The 18,043-nt window shown below is 42.6% G+C and overlaps 1 protein-coding gene and 1 long non-coding RNA gene across 3 annotated transcripts in view; one reads left to right on the forward strand and one right to left on the reverse strand.

Moving 5' to 3' along the window:
• The window catches only part of LOC119916268 (syntaxin-binding protein 4-like), a 73,048-nt gene extending 57,080 nt beyond the window's left edge, over window positions 1-15,968 (forward strand). The window contains exons 21-22 of one of the 2 annotated variants that reach the window (XM_038736230.1): window positions 13,039-13,096; window positions 14,336-15,968. In XM_038736230.1, coding sequence (XP_038592158.1) covers window positions 13,039-13,096; window positions 14,336-14,492 — 215 coding nt within the window. In that variant the 3' untranslated portion in view covers window positions 14,493-15,968. Of the gene's footprint in view, window positions 1-107; window positions 3,232-13,038; window positions 13,097-14,335 lie in introns of those variants that run through there. The other variant, XM_038736229.1, reaches the window with a different exon arrangement.
• Window positions 3,514-8,003, reverse strand: LOC119916269. The gene is made up of 2 exons (XR_005447083.1): window positions 6,669-8,003; window positions 3,514-3,726 (listed from the first exon to the last, which is right to left on the reverse strand). It is a non-coding gene; the product is annotated as an uncharacterized LOC119916269 (long non-coding RNA).
• Window positions 15,969-18,043: the final 2,075 nt, after the last annotated feature.

Consider the following 18,043-nt stretch of genomic DNA (forward strand, 5'->3'; position numbering starts at 1 on the left):
TCCTCTCTGTTTCTGTGCCGCCCTGCATGCGACTCCCTCCAGATGAAGCTGGAACCAAACAGATCCTGCCAACTTGCTGTTGTGAGTAACTGTCCTCCCCGTTTCAGTGCTGACCTTCTAGAGGAGCCGACTGTAGGAGAACCGAGTCAGCAAGGCTCTGAAACGTCGGCAGGAACTCAACGGCCAACCGTGAACCCGAACACTCTCCTCCCTGACAACTCCTCATCTCCTGCTAGCAATGGACTCATGTCTTAACTCTGCATGAAATGTTTTGTTTCTGTCAAGCTGCACATTTATCACAGCACATTCTCAGAACAGTCAGTACCCACTGAGCAGCGGCGTCACTCCAGAGTTTTAACCTGAATACCATGGAAAAGAAATGCAGTCTTTGTACAAGCTCAAATGAGTAATTTGCTGTAGATTTTTTAGTAGATAGTTGTGACTTAAACTGCAGTTTGTCTTGACAATAACCAGTTCATCTTTTAAGAGACTTGCAATACGGTTCTACAGGTTAATATTCTGGAAGGAGACCATTGTAGAGTTGATGGACTGTGTGAACATTTAGTAATTTTGCCAATAGGTCACCTTATTAATTATGTAATGAGAGTAATGGCACCAAAATTGCTAATAGTTAAGATGTCTGTGAAGGTTCTCAAGCATCCAGCTCATAGTTATCTAAGGAAGGTTAAAATCGAGGGCAGCTTCACTTAGTTGAAGATACTAGAAGCATCTTGGCATCTTCACCTGAGGCCAGAAGTGGACAATTCAATGCTACCCTTTCATCACTCCCCAGGAAACCAAACAAGGTGAGGATACCAACGATCGTCATTCAGACTTGGACTCAGGTGACTCTAACAGCAGCCAGGAGCACTAATGAATCAGCAGTATCGTATCGATGCTCTTGGCAAACAACCGCACAGAGGTTAAATAGCTGACTTTCCCTACTAGTCAGTCAGGACTGAAGGAATCTCTTGGATGAGGAACGAAACATCTTCTTGTATCTTCAACGTCCAGTCCAGTTGCCCTTGATTTTAACCATCCTTGGATAATAGTTAAGAAACATACTAATATATAGCAAACAGCCTCCACAGTTCTGACCAAAGAGCTGGAGAGTCAAAAATGGAGGACGCTGTCATGGTGTGGCCTTTGACAGCTTTGAAACAGGAGTCGATAGGATGAATCCATCTATGTGAACCCATCGTCTCTAGTGCGATCTAGCCAAGGAGCTAACTAGCTAGCTCAGGAAGCTATTGTGACTGACAGCATCTACCTGCAGTAGTCACTACATCACCAGCCCTGTGGAACCACATATTTCTCCAAGGCGTGCAGAGTTTCCCAGCCACTTTCTGGTGTGACCAGGGGTTCAGGCTGCTGCTTGGCCAAGACATTTTGGCAACTTGTCAAAAAAACTATTTTACATTTAAGAGTTTAATGATTTTATATGCCATGTTTTCAGCTTGTTCTGTTGCCCCCAAGTGACCAAAAAAGTCAGTAAACTTTAAGTTCTTACAAGACTAATGCAGAGTGAGCTACTCGAAGTGGCTAAAAGTGTTAGCACTCATCAGAATCACAGTCTGTTTACACCGGCATTAAAATGCGTCTCGTATCCACATTGTACCTGGATTTGATTTTTACCTGATTACGTTTACACCTGGTTTTAATATGCATCTTCAGTGTCCACATTAAGATCCGATCGAGTTCCGATCCCGGTCCAGCTCAAACAACCGCACGTCACGTCCTCCTCTCGTTTGCTCTATAACTAAAATAACTCTGCTTCCCACCGTGATTTGTTTTCCTCCATGGATTATACACCATAGTCGCAGCAAGTACTGTTCCAATTCAGAAGTCTGCTTCCAGCCAAGTACAGTCAAATACCTGGATGTGTTCTCGCTCCGCCCGCTTTACCGATCCTGCGTTGGTGGTGACTTGTGTGGACTTCGCATAGTCAAGTATCCCAGAATGCAAAATCACAACTGTAAGTTATAATGCTGCTGTTCATGTGTCATGGAATGCAGTTTTAAGAGTTTTTATGTGGGAATATAGTTGTTTAAACTCCAAATGTTGGCTGTTGGCTAACGCGTCCGGCTGTTCCAATTTGCTGAATGACTGACTGTGTGCTCCCGTTCCTCAGAAATTGTACTCCCGAGCAAATATTTTGCAAATATTTCTGTACTTTTACTAAAGTACAGGATTTTTCAGGATTTGACTGTTCATTTATAAGACTTTAGATATACGTACGTATTTTGGCTCGTGTAGTTGTTGTATGCTGTTAGGCCTAGTCCACACGGACACGGGTATTTTTATAACCGGAGTTATTTGTTTAAAAAAAATGTACATGAAATCCCAAACATGCTGTCAAGCGCTGCCAAGAGCATGGAGTTTCTTAAAATCCTCACGTATTAAAAAATGTTTGGTTTCAGTGCCCTGATACTGCGTTTCTGTGTGGACGAACGGCAGAAACCGCAGAGAAAAAGTCATGGTTTTTAAAATACCTGTAGACAGGGCCTTAGACATTTGCATTTCCACTTGTCTTCACCGTGGTCACCCTGACCACCTCCGGAGGTGGTTTTACCGATCAGATCACAATTGGGCCACAGTGCTTCTTGGGTACATTTACATCTGTACTTTAATGTGGTTAAACATTATCCCATTAAAATCCAAAATGCATTTTAAAGCCGGATGTAAACAGCTTCAGAGATAGTGCCAAAACACTCATCAGATCAGAGAAAGTGAGCAACGGTCATAACTCCCAAAACGTTGGTGTAGTCCTTTAAATTGTATCCAACCTCTGTCTCTGTAACAGTAAAACCTTCATTTAACAAGTAACATCAAACACTATGATCCTTTAATGTCACAGTATCACTTATTTTCTGTAGCTGCCAGCCACTTAATCCAGTCAGACAATAACTCACCGTAGCTTCCTGTTATCTAATCGATGTGTAGCTTTGTGTTTGAGTGGCTGAATGCTCGTGTTTGTGCAGTAGATTAGCCAGCAAACCACAGCCTAGAAGCATCATCAAACAAACCCGCAAACCTCCCTCGCCTACAAACACGAGGACAGGAAGGGTGAAGGCACGTGGTGAAGGAGCCGCCACATTCATATTGGAACACAGCCATCGTGGTCTGATACCAGCAAGGATTAAAGGACAGTTCAAGCCTGATCGGACGTTTTTTTCATGTTTGGAGTGATTTGCTGTTTGTCCTTTACCTTTTTCTGAGTAAATATTCTGAAACAAACTACACAGCTCGAGTTCTTCTTTGTAAAGAGGACAATCTGAAGCTCTGACTGTTATATATAATATCGTTACAGATTCTGGATTATTTCACAGCTTCTGAAACAGTCTTGATTTGGGAAGTCTGTTAGATCAACAGTGGTTGATAGAACTGAATAAAAACAGTATTACCAAACTGTTTGTTTGAGAAGCAAAGACTAGCAAAAGCATCAGGTTTCTGTTGATTTGGGCCACTGTTCAAGTTGTCATCCAAACCCAGAGCACAAAGTTAACACTGTGAAACAGATCATTTTATTTTATTTGTTTTATCAAAAGCATTGCCGTTAGGCTGACTCAGAGAGCTTAGACGTCAAAGCGTCCTTGAACGCACCACCAGGAAGAGTTTTCAGGGAGTTTTTTTGAGCAGCCACTTGAAGAGCTTCCTCATCCGGCGCCATGTGAGCACTGCAAAACTGTATGCAGGTAGTTTCTGCAGGAAGAACCAACCTGCTGCCTGAAAGGGAGGAAGGTAAAAACCAACAGCATGTTTCAGAAAATTATCTTCAGCAAATCACAGTATGTGGTTAATGTGCTAAATCACCCTAAACCTCCAGAGTTTATTGGCAAGCATTAAGAGCAGCAAATAAACAGATCCATTAGGGATCTGGAGTGGAGCTCTCCTGAAAGGTAGTCCAAGGGAACTGGGAATTTCAAGTGTTTCCAGTAATTATGCAGAGCTTGTGGGAAGTTGAGGCGAGCGTTTTTAACAATTCCACTGAGGCTAGGAGTATCAATAAGTGCAACCAGCCAGCGTCTCCAGCAGATACTACTAAGACTGCCTGCATTCCCAGCAAATACACTTTTAGGTAGGTCACAGGCCTTAAATACTAAAGTTATTTAAAATGACAGAGATAGCAGAGATCTGCTGATTATTTTCTTCATGATGCACTTGATTACGCTGCTTGTTGAGCTTCCAAATGCATGTTCTCCTTCTGACCTGCTCTGCTGTCCTCTGCATTGTTTCCTCTCCTTTCCAGCAAATAATCCAGATTAACGTTACATTAACTAGACTAGATATGTCAGAGACGCCATGTGTGTGAAATGTGTGCTTTTTGACGAACTGCAGTGTTAAACTGTTTAGGGATAGGTATCGTTAGGATGTTATGGATACTACACTTATCGGTTCAGTTTTACTATTACTCAACTACATTACTAAAAGTGAAATATATATATACATTTTTTGACTAATAAATTCAGAACAGGATTAGAAGTGAATATTATAAATATAACAGTAAAGTTTACAACAGCAAAGTCACTATATTCTCTCCCTATATTTACAATATATGGTTTACATGTTTCTGTTTGTTGAACATGTGTATTGATTAAATATTGGTTTTTCCATTTCCACCACTGGTTGTGAGGACTTCCAAGCACGTACACAATTCAGGGGACCTGTAGGATTAAAGTATTTCCAGCAAATATGTATGTATGAGAATGTCCACAGCGCTGTGATGCAGTTCAAGGACATCAGGAGGGCCCAAGGAGAGTGTAGGGCCCAATGTCAGTGTCCCCCCTAAACCCTGAACCCTCACAGATTTATTTGACGTCACCTGGTAAGTGATGCACACATTTGTGGGTTTGGGACTTTTTATTTTACGTTGCGGCCGAGGCACTGAGGGGACGACTGATTTATAGTAATTATCTGTGTTCATCAGTTATCATGATGCCATCATAGGACAAAGTCCACACAGTTCTGACTGTATGACCATGTAAACGTCAGGGTTGGTTGTTCCTGTCGTGCTTGTTTGTTTATCGTTCTTCTTCCTCTTATGAGACGGGTTTGCTGAGACTTTTCTCTCGCTTCTGGGCTTCCCCAGCTGCCTACCATGAAGCGCAGTAACTGGCTTAACCAGGTAACTTCAGGATTAACTTTGTGACGTCAGGCATAACTTCCTGCTTGACCCGTACTACGAAAGGCAATTAACGCTCTTCACTGCTCCAAGCAGGTTATCTTCGTGGTAAGCTCAAAGTTTCCCTTATACGTGGACTACACATCTGTACTCGGTGAGTATTGTTAATAAATAGGCCTACCTTAGTAAAATATTTTTAGTTTTCATCCTCACTTGTTCCACTGGGGATGCAGCTGAACTGAAGTTATTCTCAACACAATATTACATTTATACAGCGAGCCCTGCACCCTTTTTAAGATTTAGGGATTATCTTAATTAACTAATGGGCCAGTTTTTGAGATGTTGCTCATGTGGATAGGCTAACGTTAATTGAATTATCTTAAATGTTTTCACATATTTAGATTGACTATTTTACGTCTCCAAAGACGGTTGGAGGTTAAAAATCTGAGAAAAGATGAAAGATTAAATTTAGAAGAACAAAACTCAGAAATTCCCTGAGATTAAAGTCACAAAAAGTCACTAACTCAAAGCAAAGTCTCTAAAGTCCTGATGCATTTGATCATATGATGATTGTAGGCCAAAAATCAAGAGTATTTCCTCATTGCTAAATCCAATTTAGAAGTAGGCAATAATACAATTTTCCACTGCAGGCGTAATACATGGCAGAGGTGTGTGTGATGTTGCAGCCTTGCCAACTGACGTGATGAGTTTCTCTCATAAACTAATGACTATAGGCCACTACTAGAATATTAAAGTTTTTAACTTGTAGATTTGTCCCCTTAAATTGACCATTTTAAACTTGGAAATTTTGGAGTTTTTTATTATCAGATTATTACCCCTCTCCCCTGCTGCTCCTGGCTGGTTTTATTACAGTGGACCCAGTATGCAGTTGTACCTTTACATCTTTATCATATTACATATAAAAGAAGAGCCCATAAAATCCTAAACAGCGAATTGCAACAAGAATACTGTGAAGATAATTACAGATTGCCAACAAGCTTAACCTGGATTTGTTTGTCGCCACGGTGTTCGATTTTTAGAACGTTTCAATACACCCCTCACATCCTGACTCGATCCTGACACAGTCACCGTGCATTCTTCAGGTAAGTGAACGCGGACCAACTCCAATTCAGTAAACACAGGTGACATCTTCTTCACCTTCATAGTGCTGTTTAACGCCGGCGTAGTCAGGCAGAGTTTGTCAACCCTGAGTTTGCTTGAAAACCCCGAGTTAAATCTGAATAGGTTAAACACCCCTCGTAGTCCAGGCCTCTGGAAACCCCCGTGTTTCACGTCACAACGCTGTGAACTGTGGGCAGTTCCCTTAGGCAAAGTCTGCAGAAATGCGGCCTTATGAAAATGGTGCATAAAGGCTCAAAATGTTTGCGAGCTTTCCCTCCCTTAGCATGTACATCAAGGTTGGGCCTAGGTTTTCAAAAATACATGGAGCTGGTGGTTAGTTCAGAGGGCCTGGGAGATTAAAGCATTCCCCAAAAATTCAGGGAGCCTGTGGCTTTGAGACATTTCTAGCAAATACAATACTTACAGATACCAACTACCTTGGCAGCTAGTTCAGACGGGGAGGAGAGAGTGAGGAGTTCGATGCCAACAGCTATTCGGCATAAAGAGCTTTAGGAGAGGAGGTTTAAAATCCGTGTAGCTGCTGAAGGAGCACAGCGACTCTGACCACTGCTGCCAGTAAAATCTCAGTGATTATACTCTGTGACTGCACGCTGAAGTTGAAGGTTGTCCAGTGCAGTTTGTATTCAGCAGGCAGGACGTGGGTTTCTGACAGTCGCCTAGTTTCCCTTCAGCGGGAGTACGTGGGCTCGGTTACATAATTAACAGCTGTGATTCAGGATCACGAGCGGAGACGTCCTCCATCATGTCCTGTTAGAGATGGAAAGTAGGTCAGCCTGATCCAGGTGTCAGCTTGTGTATACCTGTATGTGTGTTCGTTACATCAGCTGTAGCTCATTTTCTTCGCCCTCGTTGCCTGGATACGTGCTCTGCTTTACAATCGGAAAGCTAGTAACTGCAGGGAACCTTTGTCGTCTTCATTCACTGCCGGTTAATATGATCAGGAACACATCCACCCGCCGCCCACACACACTCTGGCCGACAGATTGCATGAAAGTCACTCAGCAGAAAGGCTTCAGACGGAGCGGTTTCAGACACATCCAGCTCATTCATTCACTCATTCATTTATTTTAGAGTGAGGCTGGTTGAAGTTAAAACAGTAAAAGACTCTGAAGCCGCAGTTCTACTTAGAACTTATTATGAATGACTCATCGTATAGAACATTTAGAAATAACTGCATTAAAGCTGCCGATTCTGACCTTTTACAAGGTCTTTAAAGGTACAATGTGCAACTCCAAGGTTTTGGTATGAGAGACCTGGTGTTCAGTAGATATCTCTGCAACACAACACATAAACATCTTTGACAAGACGTCAGAGCTGTGACTACTTCACATTCTGTTTCATACTGGTAATTCTTGCCAAATCTTACACACTGCACCTTTAAGTCTTTACTCAGAGTAGAAATATAAGAACAGCCTTTATAGCTTTAGCTGTCTTTTTATAACATTGGAGTAAAAAAGGAAACTGGAACCAAACCAATAAGTGAATGTCAGGTTAGAAATCTGGATACTGTGGCTGATCCTGGTTTCTTCGTTCTGACTGAGATGGTGAGAAATTAAGAAACATCTGTTATGATCACGTAAACAGGGACATGCATGACCCGGTTAACATCATATGCCAGATATTATCACAACCAGGATATGGTTCACAACCGGGAGATTAACCTCCTCATTGATGTCCCTCTAGTTAACATCCTACAGAAAACGCTGGTTAGATAACAAATGTCCATTCACCATCTCAGCCGCCGTGACTGGAAACTGTGTGAACCTGCTGAACCTGCATCATCATTAATAATGCAGAATCCTGAGCAGAGTGCGATCTGTGGGCGACTGCATGTTTCACACCAGACAAAGTTTTCAACCCAACAAAACACATTTGATTAATTTAAGAAATCGGCCTCTGGGTCCTGGATAGAAAACAATCAAACAGTAATTATCCACGGGTCATTAAATATGAGTACGCCCTGCAGCTATAAGATTTTTATTTTATTATATGATTTGCCATTGTGGTTTCTTTATGAGCAAAGCCACAAAAAACCTCCTGATTCTTTTTTCACATTTGATTCAGGAAGGAAGTCAACATTAGTCTCTTAAAGTGGTCATACTATGCTCATTTTCAGGTTCATAATTTTATTTAGGGGTTGGACCAGAACAGGTTTACATGGTTTAATGTTCAAAAAACACCATATATTCCTCGTTTCATCCTGTGTGTGGAACGCTCTGTTTTAGCTACAGAGTGAAGCATCTCTCTTTTATTAGATCTTTGTTGGGAGTTGCACATGCACAGTATCTAGGTAAGGACTACTAGCCAATCAGAGGCAGAGTAGGGCGGGTCCTGACAAACAAGGTAATGTGGTCCAAAACAAAGCCGCTTCAGCCAGTAAACGTGGCTTTGGTTCGAGTCCGAGTCCCGTCACTGTGTGCTGCAGCTCAGCGTGTTTCTACACCACTGATATTGAGGGCGTGTCACTCTAGCCGCCAGGCGAGCATTATGACCCGTGTTACATGGTGATGCAGACAGGTTACGGAAGTAAAGGCTGGACAACGATCCAGCTGTGTTCAGTTCAGAGCAGGGTTTTCTGTGGGAGATGGGAACTCTCTTTGGGCTGGACTTTGGACTTTTTCACTTTGCAAACCTGTTACATGCACAAAAAAGGTTTATAACTCAATAAAAGAGAGGAAAAGCAGAATATGACCTCTTTAAAGGCTGTTCAACCTGGACAGGAATACAATTATGCAGGTTTTCAGCATGACAACAAATAAATTCAAACACCCTTATGAACTCATTTCATATCTGACAGCAGAAAGTACATTAACTTTCATTGCCCAGGTATCATGTTAGCTTTATAGTTTTATAGTAACACCAGTTGAGAGTTATGATATTATATAGCGTGGTATAAAACATATATGTTTAAACCTCGACTTACTGTGTCACTGCAAATACAGTTTTTCCTCTGCAGTGAAATGTTTTCTTCCTTTTGCTCAGTTTGATTCTGCTTTAACAGGAAAGGGGAAAAAACACGACAGGAAAGGAGCTGCCAAAACAGGGGTGCATTAAGTAGCTGTTCTGGAGCTTTCGCTCATATCACACAATCTTCATCAGCAGATGGATGCAGGCCTACAGGGTAATATAGCTTTAAATAAATAATGATTACAATACACTTCAGGATTCGGGATCCTTGCTGAGCCAGTCGTAGCTCCAGAGTGAATCTTAAACCTTGGTCTCACACCTGATGGCTGTCACAGACAAAGCTGGGTGCGTCATTACCGCCAGCATCTTTGTGCTTCTGTTGCCATGACATCTGTATAAATGAGTCAGCTGGATCCTCAGTGTCTGTCTGGATCGTTAAAACATAATCCTGCATCAAAAAAATACACCTACACCAGATTTCCAGCAGCTGAATGGATATAATGACTAAAAATACACATATGTAATTTATTTGAGATACATGTGTCCTAATTAATCTCTTGTTCAGTGACTGGATCCACTAACAGTTCCGGTGTGTCTCACAGCCTGATGACTCCTCTTCCTCTGAGCCACAGAGCTCCACTGTTGCCCAGAAACTATTATAAACCATCAGTGAGCCTCACTGCTGCACTGATACCGAAATTAACTCTTTTTGTCGCCGATAAACGTACAAAACTCCCACCCAGGAGCAATGTTCTGCTGGGAAAAAGAAAATACCTCTTTCTTTCTGTAGCTCCGTGTGTTTCTTTCACAGACACTTGTTTCAAGTACCTGTATGTATGAAAATGTACAGGATGTTGGGTTTGTTGTGTACTTCATGTATACTGATGTGATGAAGCGTGAAGAGCGAGCTCAGAGTTTTGTTCACGCAGATTGAAAAAATTGTTTCCTTTACAAAATGCTGTGAGTTTGACGGAGGAACTTCAAAGCTGTTGGCTGTGATGATGATCATCCTTAGCTGTGTTTCCGTTTAGTGGTCAAGTGAATTTTAAGCAAACAAATATAATAATGTGAATTAGGTGCATTTCAATTGGTTTGGAGGAAATAAACTCGGCTACAGAAAGCTTTGGCAGCTCGCATGGCAGTAATAAACAAGAAGTAGAAGTTGCAAACCGGAAACAACCAGTCGCACGGACCTGAGGACCATGGACCTGGGAAAACTGTAGAGAGGTCTTCAGGAATGTGTTACAGCTCGGCAAGTTGTAATTGTTCTTTCATGTCAGCTAGTATCGGCCATGTTTCATGCAGTCTGGAGATCCAATGAAGGTTCAAATCAAGGGCAACTGGACTTGGTTGAAGATACTAGCCTGTTAAAAACAGATGCCCCCGGTACCAGGGGGTCACTTTTTCTGAAAGCGTTGGTGTTGGACACCCTGAGATTAGAACGGTCTCTCATCACGCGGGTTTGATTTTCGTTTGAAACGAATGTGTTGAAACGGAGTTGTAAGAGAGTAATGGAGTTCCAAGGAAGCGCTGTAGCAGTATCTCCGCCATTGTGGTGTTGTTTCTGTGTAAACGCTGCAGGTGAAACCACAGTGAGACGCACATTTTGAACAAGCACTCTATCCAAAAAGCGCAGGGAGGGCCCCTGTGAACTGGCACTGCACCCGGATTTTAAATTGATGAACAATGTGTGTGTAGTTCAGGGCACAATTCAAACAGAGTAAAAACATTAGTTGTCTCTTGCCGTTGACTACCATGTTTATTATTTCCACTAACATCTGTCTGCAGGAACATTTTCACACTGAAGCGTCTTGGACTTTGGCGTTAAGTTAACTAATCACTGCTCTCTGTTGTGGTGTTTATGTAGATCTCCAGTGTGTTTGTGTGCAGGCAGCGAGCGCGTGACTGCTTCAGAACGAGGTCATCACGTTTTTATCATGCTCTTCTCTGTCAGTGCAGCCGGGCATGTGTGTGTATGTGAGATGTAGCTGAGTCAGGGTGTGTATCTGTGCACGTGGACTCACAGGTCCTCGTGCTGTGGGGACATAAATATGTTCAGTCACGTAGTGCGAATTCAAATTAGTGGTGGTGAAGATGCATATTTTCTCTTCTATACCTACATTACTTCCATATAACCTATATTAAATCACAACGCTGGCTTAACCTTAGTCAGTTGTTGACGTTACACATGAAACTCCAATATATCCAAATGCCTGAAAACCAAACAAACATGGAGACCTCATATGAGCCAAAGTCAATGTAATTAAACCCAAATTTAGTGGAAATGCTGTAGTTATATTGTCAAATACACAGTATTTTAATTCTCACACGGCCATCTGTAATCCTACAACGTACACAGACATCAGTACCACGTGCTAACCTGCTGATGTTTAGCAGGTTTACGGTTTATCATGTTCACCATTTTAATTTAGCGTGTTAGCATGCTAAATTAGAAGGAAAAACACACTCAGGCTGATGGGAATGTCATCAGTTCTGCAGGTATTTAGTCATAAACCAAAGTGTTGGACACGCGTTGAGCACGCCAAATATCTGGAGGAGTCGGTCGACTCGACATCCACATCCAGCCAATGAGAGCAGGCAGCTACTTTTTCACTACAAAACACTTTTTACTCCCCTCCAGCTCTCTGTATCTCAGACGATCCCTCCAACCTGCGTGTGCTGATCCATTCTTTCTAATAAAAATTACCACAAAACGTGGTCTGGAGACCAGCATCAGGTGACAGAGCCGCTGTCAGCTCATGTAGTGTGTGACCTCCTGTCACCGATCAGTCAGGTAGTGTGAACGCCACAACGACTTCAAGACTCCCGTCACAAGACGGCAAGTTGTGTAGTGTGAACGGCACGGCCATCGGCCGACGCTGGAAGTCGTGTAGTCTGCATGAGGCACTAGGAGTCCTGTGGGGGACCTGGTCATTACTCTGTGGCTCAGTGTATCTTTGACACGTTTTCACCACCTGACACCTGCCTCGTGTCCGGGGGCCCATCCGTCAGTACTCAGGCCGACATGGTGAAATGCACCGCAGAGCGTCACACTTTGTATTCACAGCGACACAAAGCAGCTTCGCCTCGGATCAGGTGGTTTTGTTCCCGCTGTGAGAACCACATTGTCGTCTCCGTGTGCACACATGAAGATTACAAGATTACTGTGATGAGCGGAGCACACGGGAGCGTCTGACTTCCTGTTGACAGTACAGGAGACAAGACGAGGTTCATAAACAGTGACAGAGGACTGAGTCTGAAGCGCAGGAATAGAGAACGATGCATTATCAGAAGAGCATGAAAACCGAAGCCACGTCCAATCATAGTTAATGGCAGCTCTGCAGCTCTCCATCGAGACATTGATTCAATAGTAAAGCTCCATTAGCAGCTCGAAACGCTAAACTGCCACATGTACAGCTCTTGTGAACATCATCCTGCTGAAAGTGTGTGTAAGCTCATCCATTTAAAACAATAACCTGGTACAGCCCAGATCCTGGACCATCAGTGTGACCAGTGTCCAGCGTTCCGCACTCAACCTTGTAACGTTATGAGTGTACCGTGTGTACTCGTAGCGCGCTGTATTTTGCCATACCAGTCAGTGTGAACGCACATAACACTCAAAGAGTGGAGAGAGAGTTTGAGACACTGTACAGTGGAAAACGACTCTCGGAGGGCAGGTGCAGCGATTCTTATCATACTGGAGCTTCTCAGGGACAACAGGCTGGATGGAAACTTGATATTTGTGAGCGGTGATCTCTTGGCCTGATTATGTCTCAGACCAGGAAAGGGAAAGCTGCACGTGATCTAAGCTGACTGAACAAACATTCACTGAATGGTTGATGGCTTTTTATCCCCCCTCCCTGCAGGTCTTCCTTATGGCTGGGAGGAGGCGTACACTGCAGACGGAGTGAAATACTACATCAAGTAAGAAGGATCAGACTTCATACATCCCACTCAGGATCATGGATAGATTGACCTGTTAGAGGGCCCTGAGGCCGAACTTTACACCCCGTGTAAGATACTGACTGGATAAATGACATGTCTTGAAAATAGCAGATCAGCTGTACAGATGAGTGCAACACACCCCACTGCAGTTATTTCTTACAGTATATCATTTATTTAATTATTATTAAATAATGGATATACATTTAAATACATATACAGTGGATGGGTTACATCGAAGTTCCTTGTCTTATACGGACGTTAAAGTGTACCTTGTGCGTCAAATACCGACGCTTTGTCAGGTTTTCTCAAAGTGTTGGTATTTGATGCCATGAGATAAGAACGGGTTTGAACAGACGTGCATCCTTCTCACTTGATCTATAATATCAGGTGTAAATAGGGCAAACGGTCTCCACCAACTGCTAAATGTGCCACTATGTTCAGCAGCTGCTCTCTGACTGAGTCTGTCTGCTGTTTAAGTTTTAAAGTTTTTCTGTTATCTGTTGGTTTCACAGTCTGACAGTTAAAGACAGGAGCAGCCTGAACAACAATGTAAAAAGTTAAACAGAGAGACCTGAATGCCTTCTGTAACCAACAAATAGTGCGGAAGGCAGCAAGTATCTGAGCCTCTCAGGTTCTGGCAGGTTAATTCTCTCTGTTGCCTTCAGGGTGTGCAAGACGAACCGCCACTCCAAATCTTTTATCCCTTTGGCGATCCGTTCTTAAACTCCCTGTAGGGTTCTTTGGGGTTTTAAATGTGCACATACTGGTTGCTTGTATGTTGTGAAGGTTGTGTGCATATTTGTGTTATGTACTGTTGCAAACATGCTGCTCTTAACTAATTGCTCCTAGTGGGATTAATAAAGTTGATTGAATTGAATTGATGCTGAGCAGCTCGCGTACGGAGGCATCTATGCATGCGGAGATCCATTTCAGGGGAAAATGTAGTACTTTGATGGCACAAATTATTATTTTAAGACAACAAATTAGGTAGATTCAGGCGGTGAGTGCTAAATTCAGGGAATCATTTGTTTTAAAAATCTTGTTTCATAAGACCTGTGTAGACTTTTCTTTGTAGAACTGAAAGCATGAGAGCGGTCAGGCTTGAAAAGAGAGCTGAGTTTCCAGAGAAATGCCTGATGAGGCAGTAGGGGTCAAGAAAACGTCTGTTTGCTGAAGGATCACAACCAGCATGGTTTTTTTGTCTCTTATCTGTGACAGCCACATGACCCAGACAACATCATGGAGCCTCCCTGTGACCAGCAGCAGCAGCGCCTCGGGTCCTCCTCCACCTCCAGAGACGTCAGAGCTGGAGGGAGAGCGAGATGGGGAGGTCACAGACCGGAGGCCCAGCCCCTCCATAGAGACAGAGATGTAAAAACCTGCAGCAGACTCTCCTCTGGTCCCCATGTTTGCAGCAGCAGGAGGTTTTTATCTGGCTTCCCTTTGCCGTGATAAAAAAAACACTCCTATTAAAGTAAATTAAAGGCTAATATTGTTAAACCTGGGACCTGTTTTCACATATGTTGGTTGAAATAACTAGTAGGTACAAAAGGTGTAGAATCCGTGCGGTAGATGATTCAGCCGGCAGCTTACATATTCCTTTGCAGCGATTGCACCCGTCAAAACGGCGTCCACAGAAAGTGCTTCTTTTGCCGGTGACAACATCATGGAAAGGATCCCCACGAGGGACTCCTGGTGACACCATTTGTTTTTAATAAAAAACTAATGTCTCGCTCAAGGACAATTATCGCTTTGAAATCTCGTGAGAGGGGAGTTGTTGCAGGAAGACGCCGGTGGAAACAAGGGACACAAGATTTTAAGACATCCACTGCACAGATTCCAAAACCTTTTGTACCTATTAGTCATATCCACATCAAAATATGTGAAATAGGGCCCAGGTTTAAACATACAGAAATCACCCTTTAATGCATTAAAAAGTTTAACCTCTGCTGGGCCCGCGTGTGCTGTTTGGTCAAGCTTCTTTCAAACCCACACCTTTATTTTAAAGGAATAGTTTAGCGAAATACACTTTTTTGCTTTCTTGCCAAGAGTTAGATGAGAAGATTGCTGGCATATGATGAACCTAGCTTTCCAGCCTGTTTTTACGAGATTACAGCTCCGACTTGGCTGGTTCCTGCCTGCATTTTAACAATATTTACACCCTTGAACACAATTAACATCATCTTGCTGTTAATAAAACTGAAAAAAGTACTGTGGTGAGTGAACCTAAAGGTTTTACAGACTTTACCGAGTCAAAATGGCTGCTAGGGCTAACCGATATACTGTGCATTACCTGTGCTAATCGCTAATGCTAATCTCTAGCGTGACTTTAAACACATGCCAGCCCCACCTGTACATTCAAATTCCCACTGTAGCCGACCCCAGGCCAATAAACTCTTAAGATGTGTCTGTGTCACCACAGCCATTTGGCAGGTTAAATGACCGAGATATAAAATGTTAAATGTGTTAAATAGTGAGTCTTAATGCTAAGCTAAGCTAGTTGCATATTTACTGTAAAGACATGAGAGTGGCATCAGCCTTTTATCAAACTGTTCCTTAAAATTCTACAGGAGATCTCAAAGTAATAAATATGTCAACAAACTAAAGTCTGGGTAGACTGTGTCTAAAATGATGCACAAGATATTTAGAAAATGTCCAGGAATATGTGTCACTGTTGGACAGTGTGTTTGGTTTTATTTTAATAATCTTGAGGGGACATTTAGTGGGAGAAACATCAGATGTATAAATTAGGATTTACTGGAGAGTCTCTCCAGGTATGTATCTGTAAAGCTTCAGTCCAAAGTGTTATAAAGACATAATCTGTTTCAGAATAAATTAATGCTGTAACTCATCAGTGACTCAGTCTCACTTTGTGGAGCTTTTCCCCTTAATGTCTGCTGGATGTTACACATGTTTTTCTTCCTGGTTCCTGACCTGTTGTGCTCATAGACGGCTGAAAAACAACTGAGCCAAGACATTTGTAGGCAGGATTTAAGGATGGGTTCGTATTTTCTTTCTTTCTTTACATAACAAGCAATTCATTTCACAACTGATCAATCAGTGGATTCTCTCAAGTAAATCTGCTTAAAACCTTTTGTGTTGGGTTGAACTTTGGTGAACTGCCATGTGAATAGCTCAGCAAGTAGTCACTATGTCACCAGGACTCTAGCACCACCTAAGGACACACAGATGAACTTTGTAGTAACACATATTTCATGAAGATGCGATGACCTGGTAATAGCTATGATATAACTTTGACATAGATCAACAAGTATTTTCCAACTCAGCAAAACTGTATTCACCGTGGTGTAAGATCAGAAATCCCTTCATCCGTCCTTTTTATTAGACGTTACAGAATACCTTTATCAAATGCAGCCATTTCATAAACCTGAGAGGAGGAAGATATCTTGAGGACTCTCTGGGACTTTCTGTTGCATTCAGGCCTGTCTCTTTCATTGTCTGTCTTCAGCTCCCAACCTCCACTCACTCAGCCGACAGCCTTGCAGGCTGGTAAGCAGAATCGTCGGTATGTTTTTATTCCCAGCGACAGGAAGGCTTTCTCAGTTGATGAAGCTATTCTGAGAAGGTCTACATTCCTGCCTCTGAATTGTTCTCCAGGCCCACAATGGAGCCTGAAGTTTGCTGCTACAAGCTTGTCCAAACTAACAAGACGCTTTTTTCATCTCTGCAGCAGCTCAAGGGTAGAAGAGCTGAGAGGAAACAGGTGCAAATCAACACGTTGGCGTTCCCAGATGAGAAAAAGATGACTGAGGAGGTTCTCTATAGTTTTAAGTTGTTTATTTAACAGCACACGAAAACAGAAGTTTTATAATCGAGATACAAGTTGTATAAAACTAAAGCATAAGTCTAGGTTTATGCTCAGAGAGTGGCGGTTCCGGGGACTTGGGATCTCGCAGAATCTCATGTGATCAAACGTGACTTCAGAAATCCAGCTGCACAGAACGAGTTCTGGTTCACCTGCAAAATGTCACTCAAAGAGACATGAAACAAATGCTCCTGCGCCCACAACCTTCTTTCCCCCAAATATCACACGTTTTTATTTAATTATTTTCTTTAAGAACTTCCTACTGACTGACCACAACTCTTTGCCTGGCAGCACGTGTCCAATCATCCCCCGTCTGCTGTTACCTCCATCATGGCTACGGGCAAGTTTGTCAGGAGATTGTTGGGATGCATGTGATCACTTTTTACTCAGGAAATGAAGACTGAATAAAACATGTGTGATGATGATTTGATGAAGGAGCGTGCCCTCAGAAGTCTCTGTGTACCGCGTACTGCTGTTATTATTGGACTGTGACGTGTTACCCTGTCCAGCAGTGGTACATAACACGTCACGGAGGTAGATCGATACACAGATCTTTCTTTCCTTCCGATGTTGGATTTTAAACCAATTCTTCTCTGTTTTGTTCCCTTTGCAGACGAAAATAACAAAATAAAAGTCTTAAATAATAAGATTATTCCACTGTTCAGCCTCGGGTGAGGAAGTCATTGTGGGAATTATTATTTGAGCTTTTGCGTGTGCTTTTGGAGTGTGTGAATGTGTGTGTTGGTGTGTGAGGTTAGGTAGTATTTATAGTGTGTGTGCGAGGGCTGGAAGTGGAAGGGTCGAGCCAATGTTCTTCCTGCCTGGGGTTCCAAGTATTGATTTCCTTTCTTGCTAGCAAGTGCAGCTATAAATATCTGCCGCGCCTGGAAACACTAATGATGTAACACACAACAAACACACACTCATTAACACCTAAACAGACCTTTATGCAGGAGCACGTTTACTGGTGTGTTGTAGTTTCTACTATTTGGCTCATTTCGGTTTTTTGAATGCTGTTCCATTTCTGTTGATCAAGGATATCTTTATTGTCCCAGAAGGGCGATTTGTTGCACAGACAGCAGTCAACACAAAACCAGTCA

The sequence above is a fragment of the Micropterus salmoides genome, unplaced genomic scaffold, assembly GCF_014851395.1.
Source record: "Micropterus salmoides isolate LMB-PRFRI ecotype aquatic unplaced genomic scaffold, ASM1485139v1 Ms_hic_scaffold_21, whole genome shotgun sequence".
NCBI lineage: Eukaryota > Metazoa > Chordata > Actinopteri > Centrarchiformes > Centrarchidae > Micropterus > Micropterus salmoides.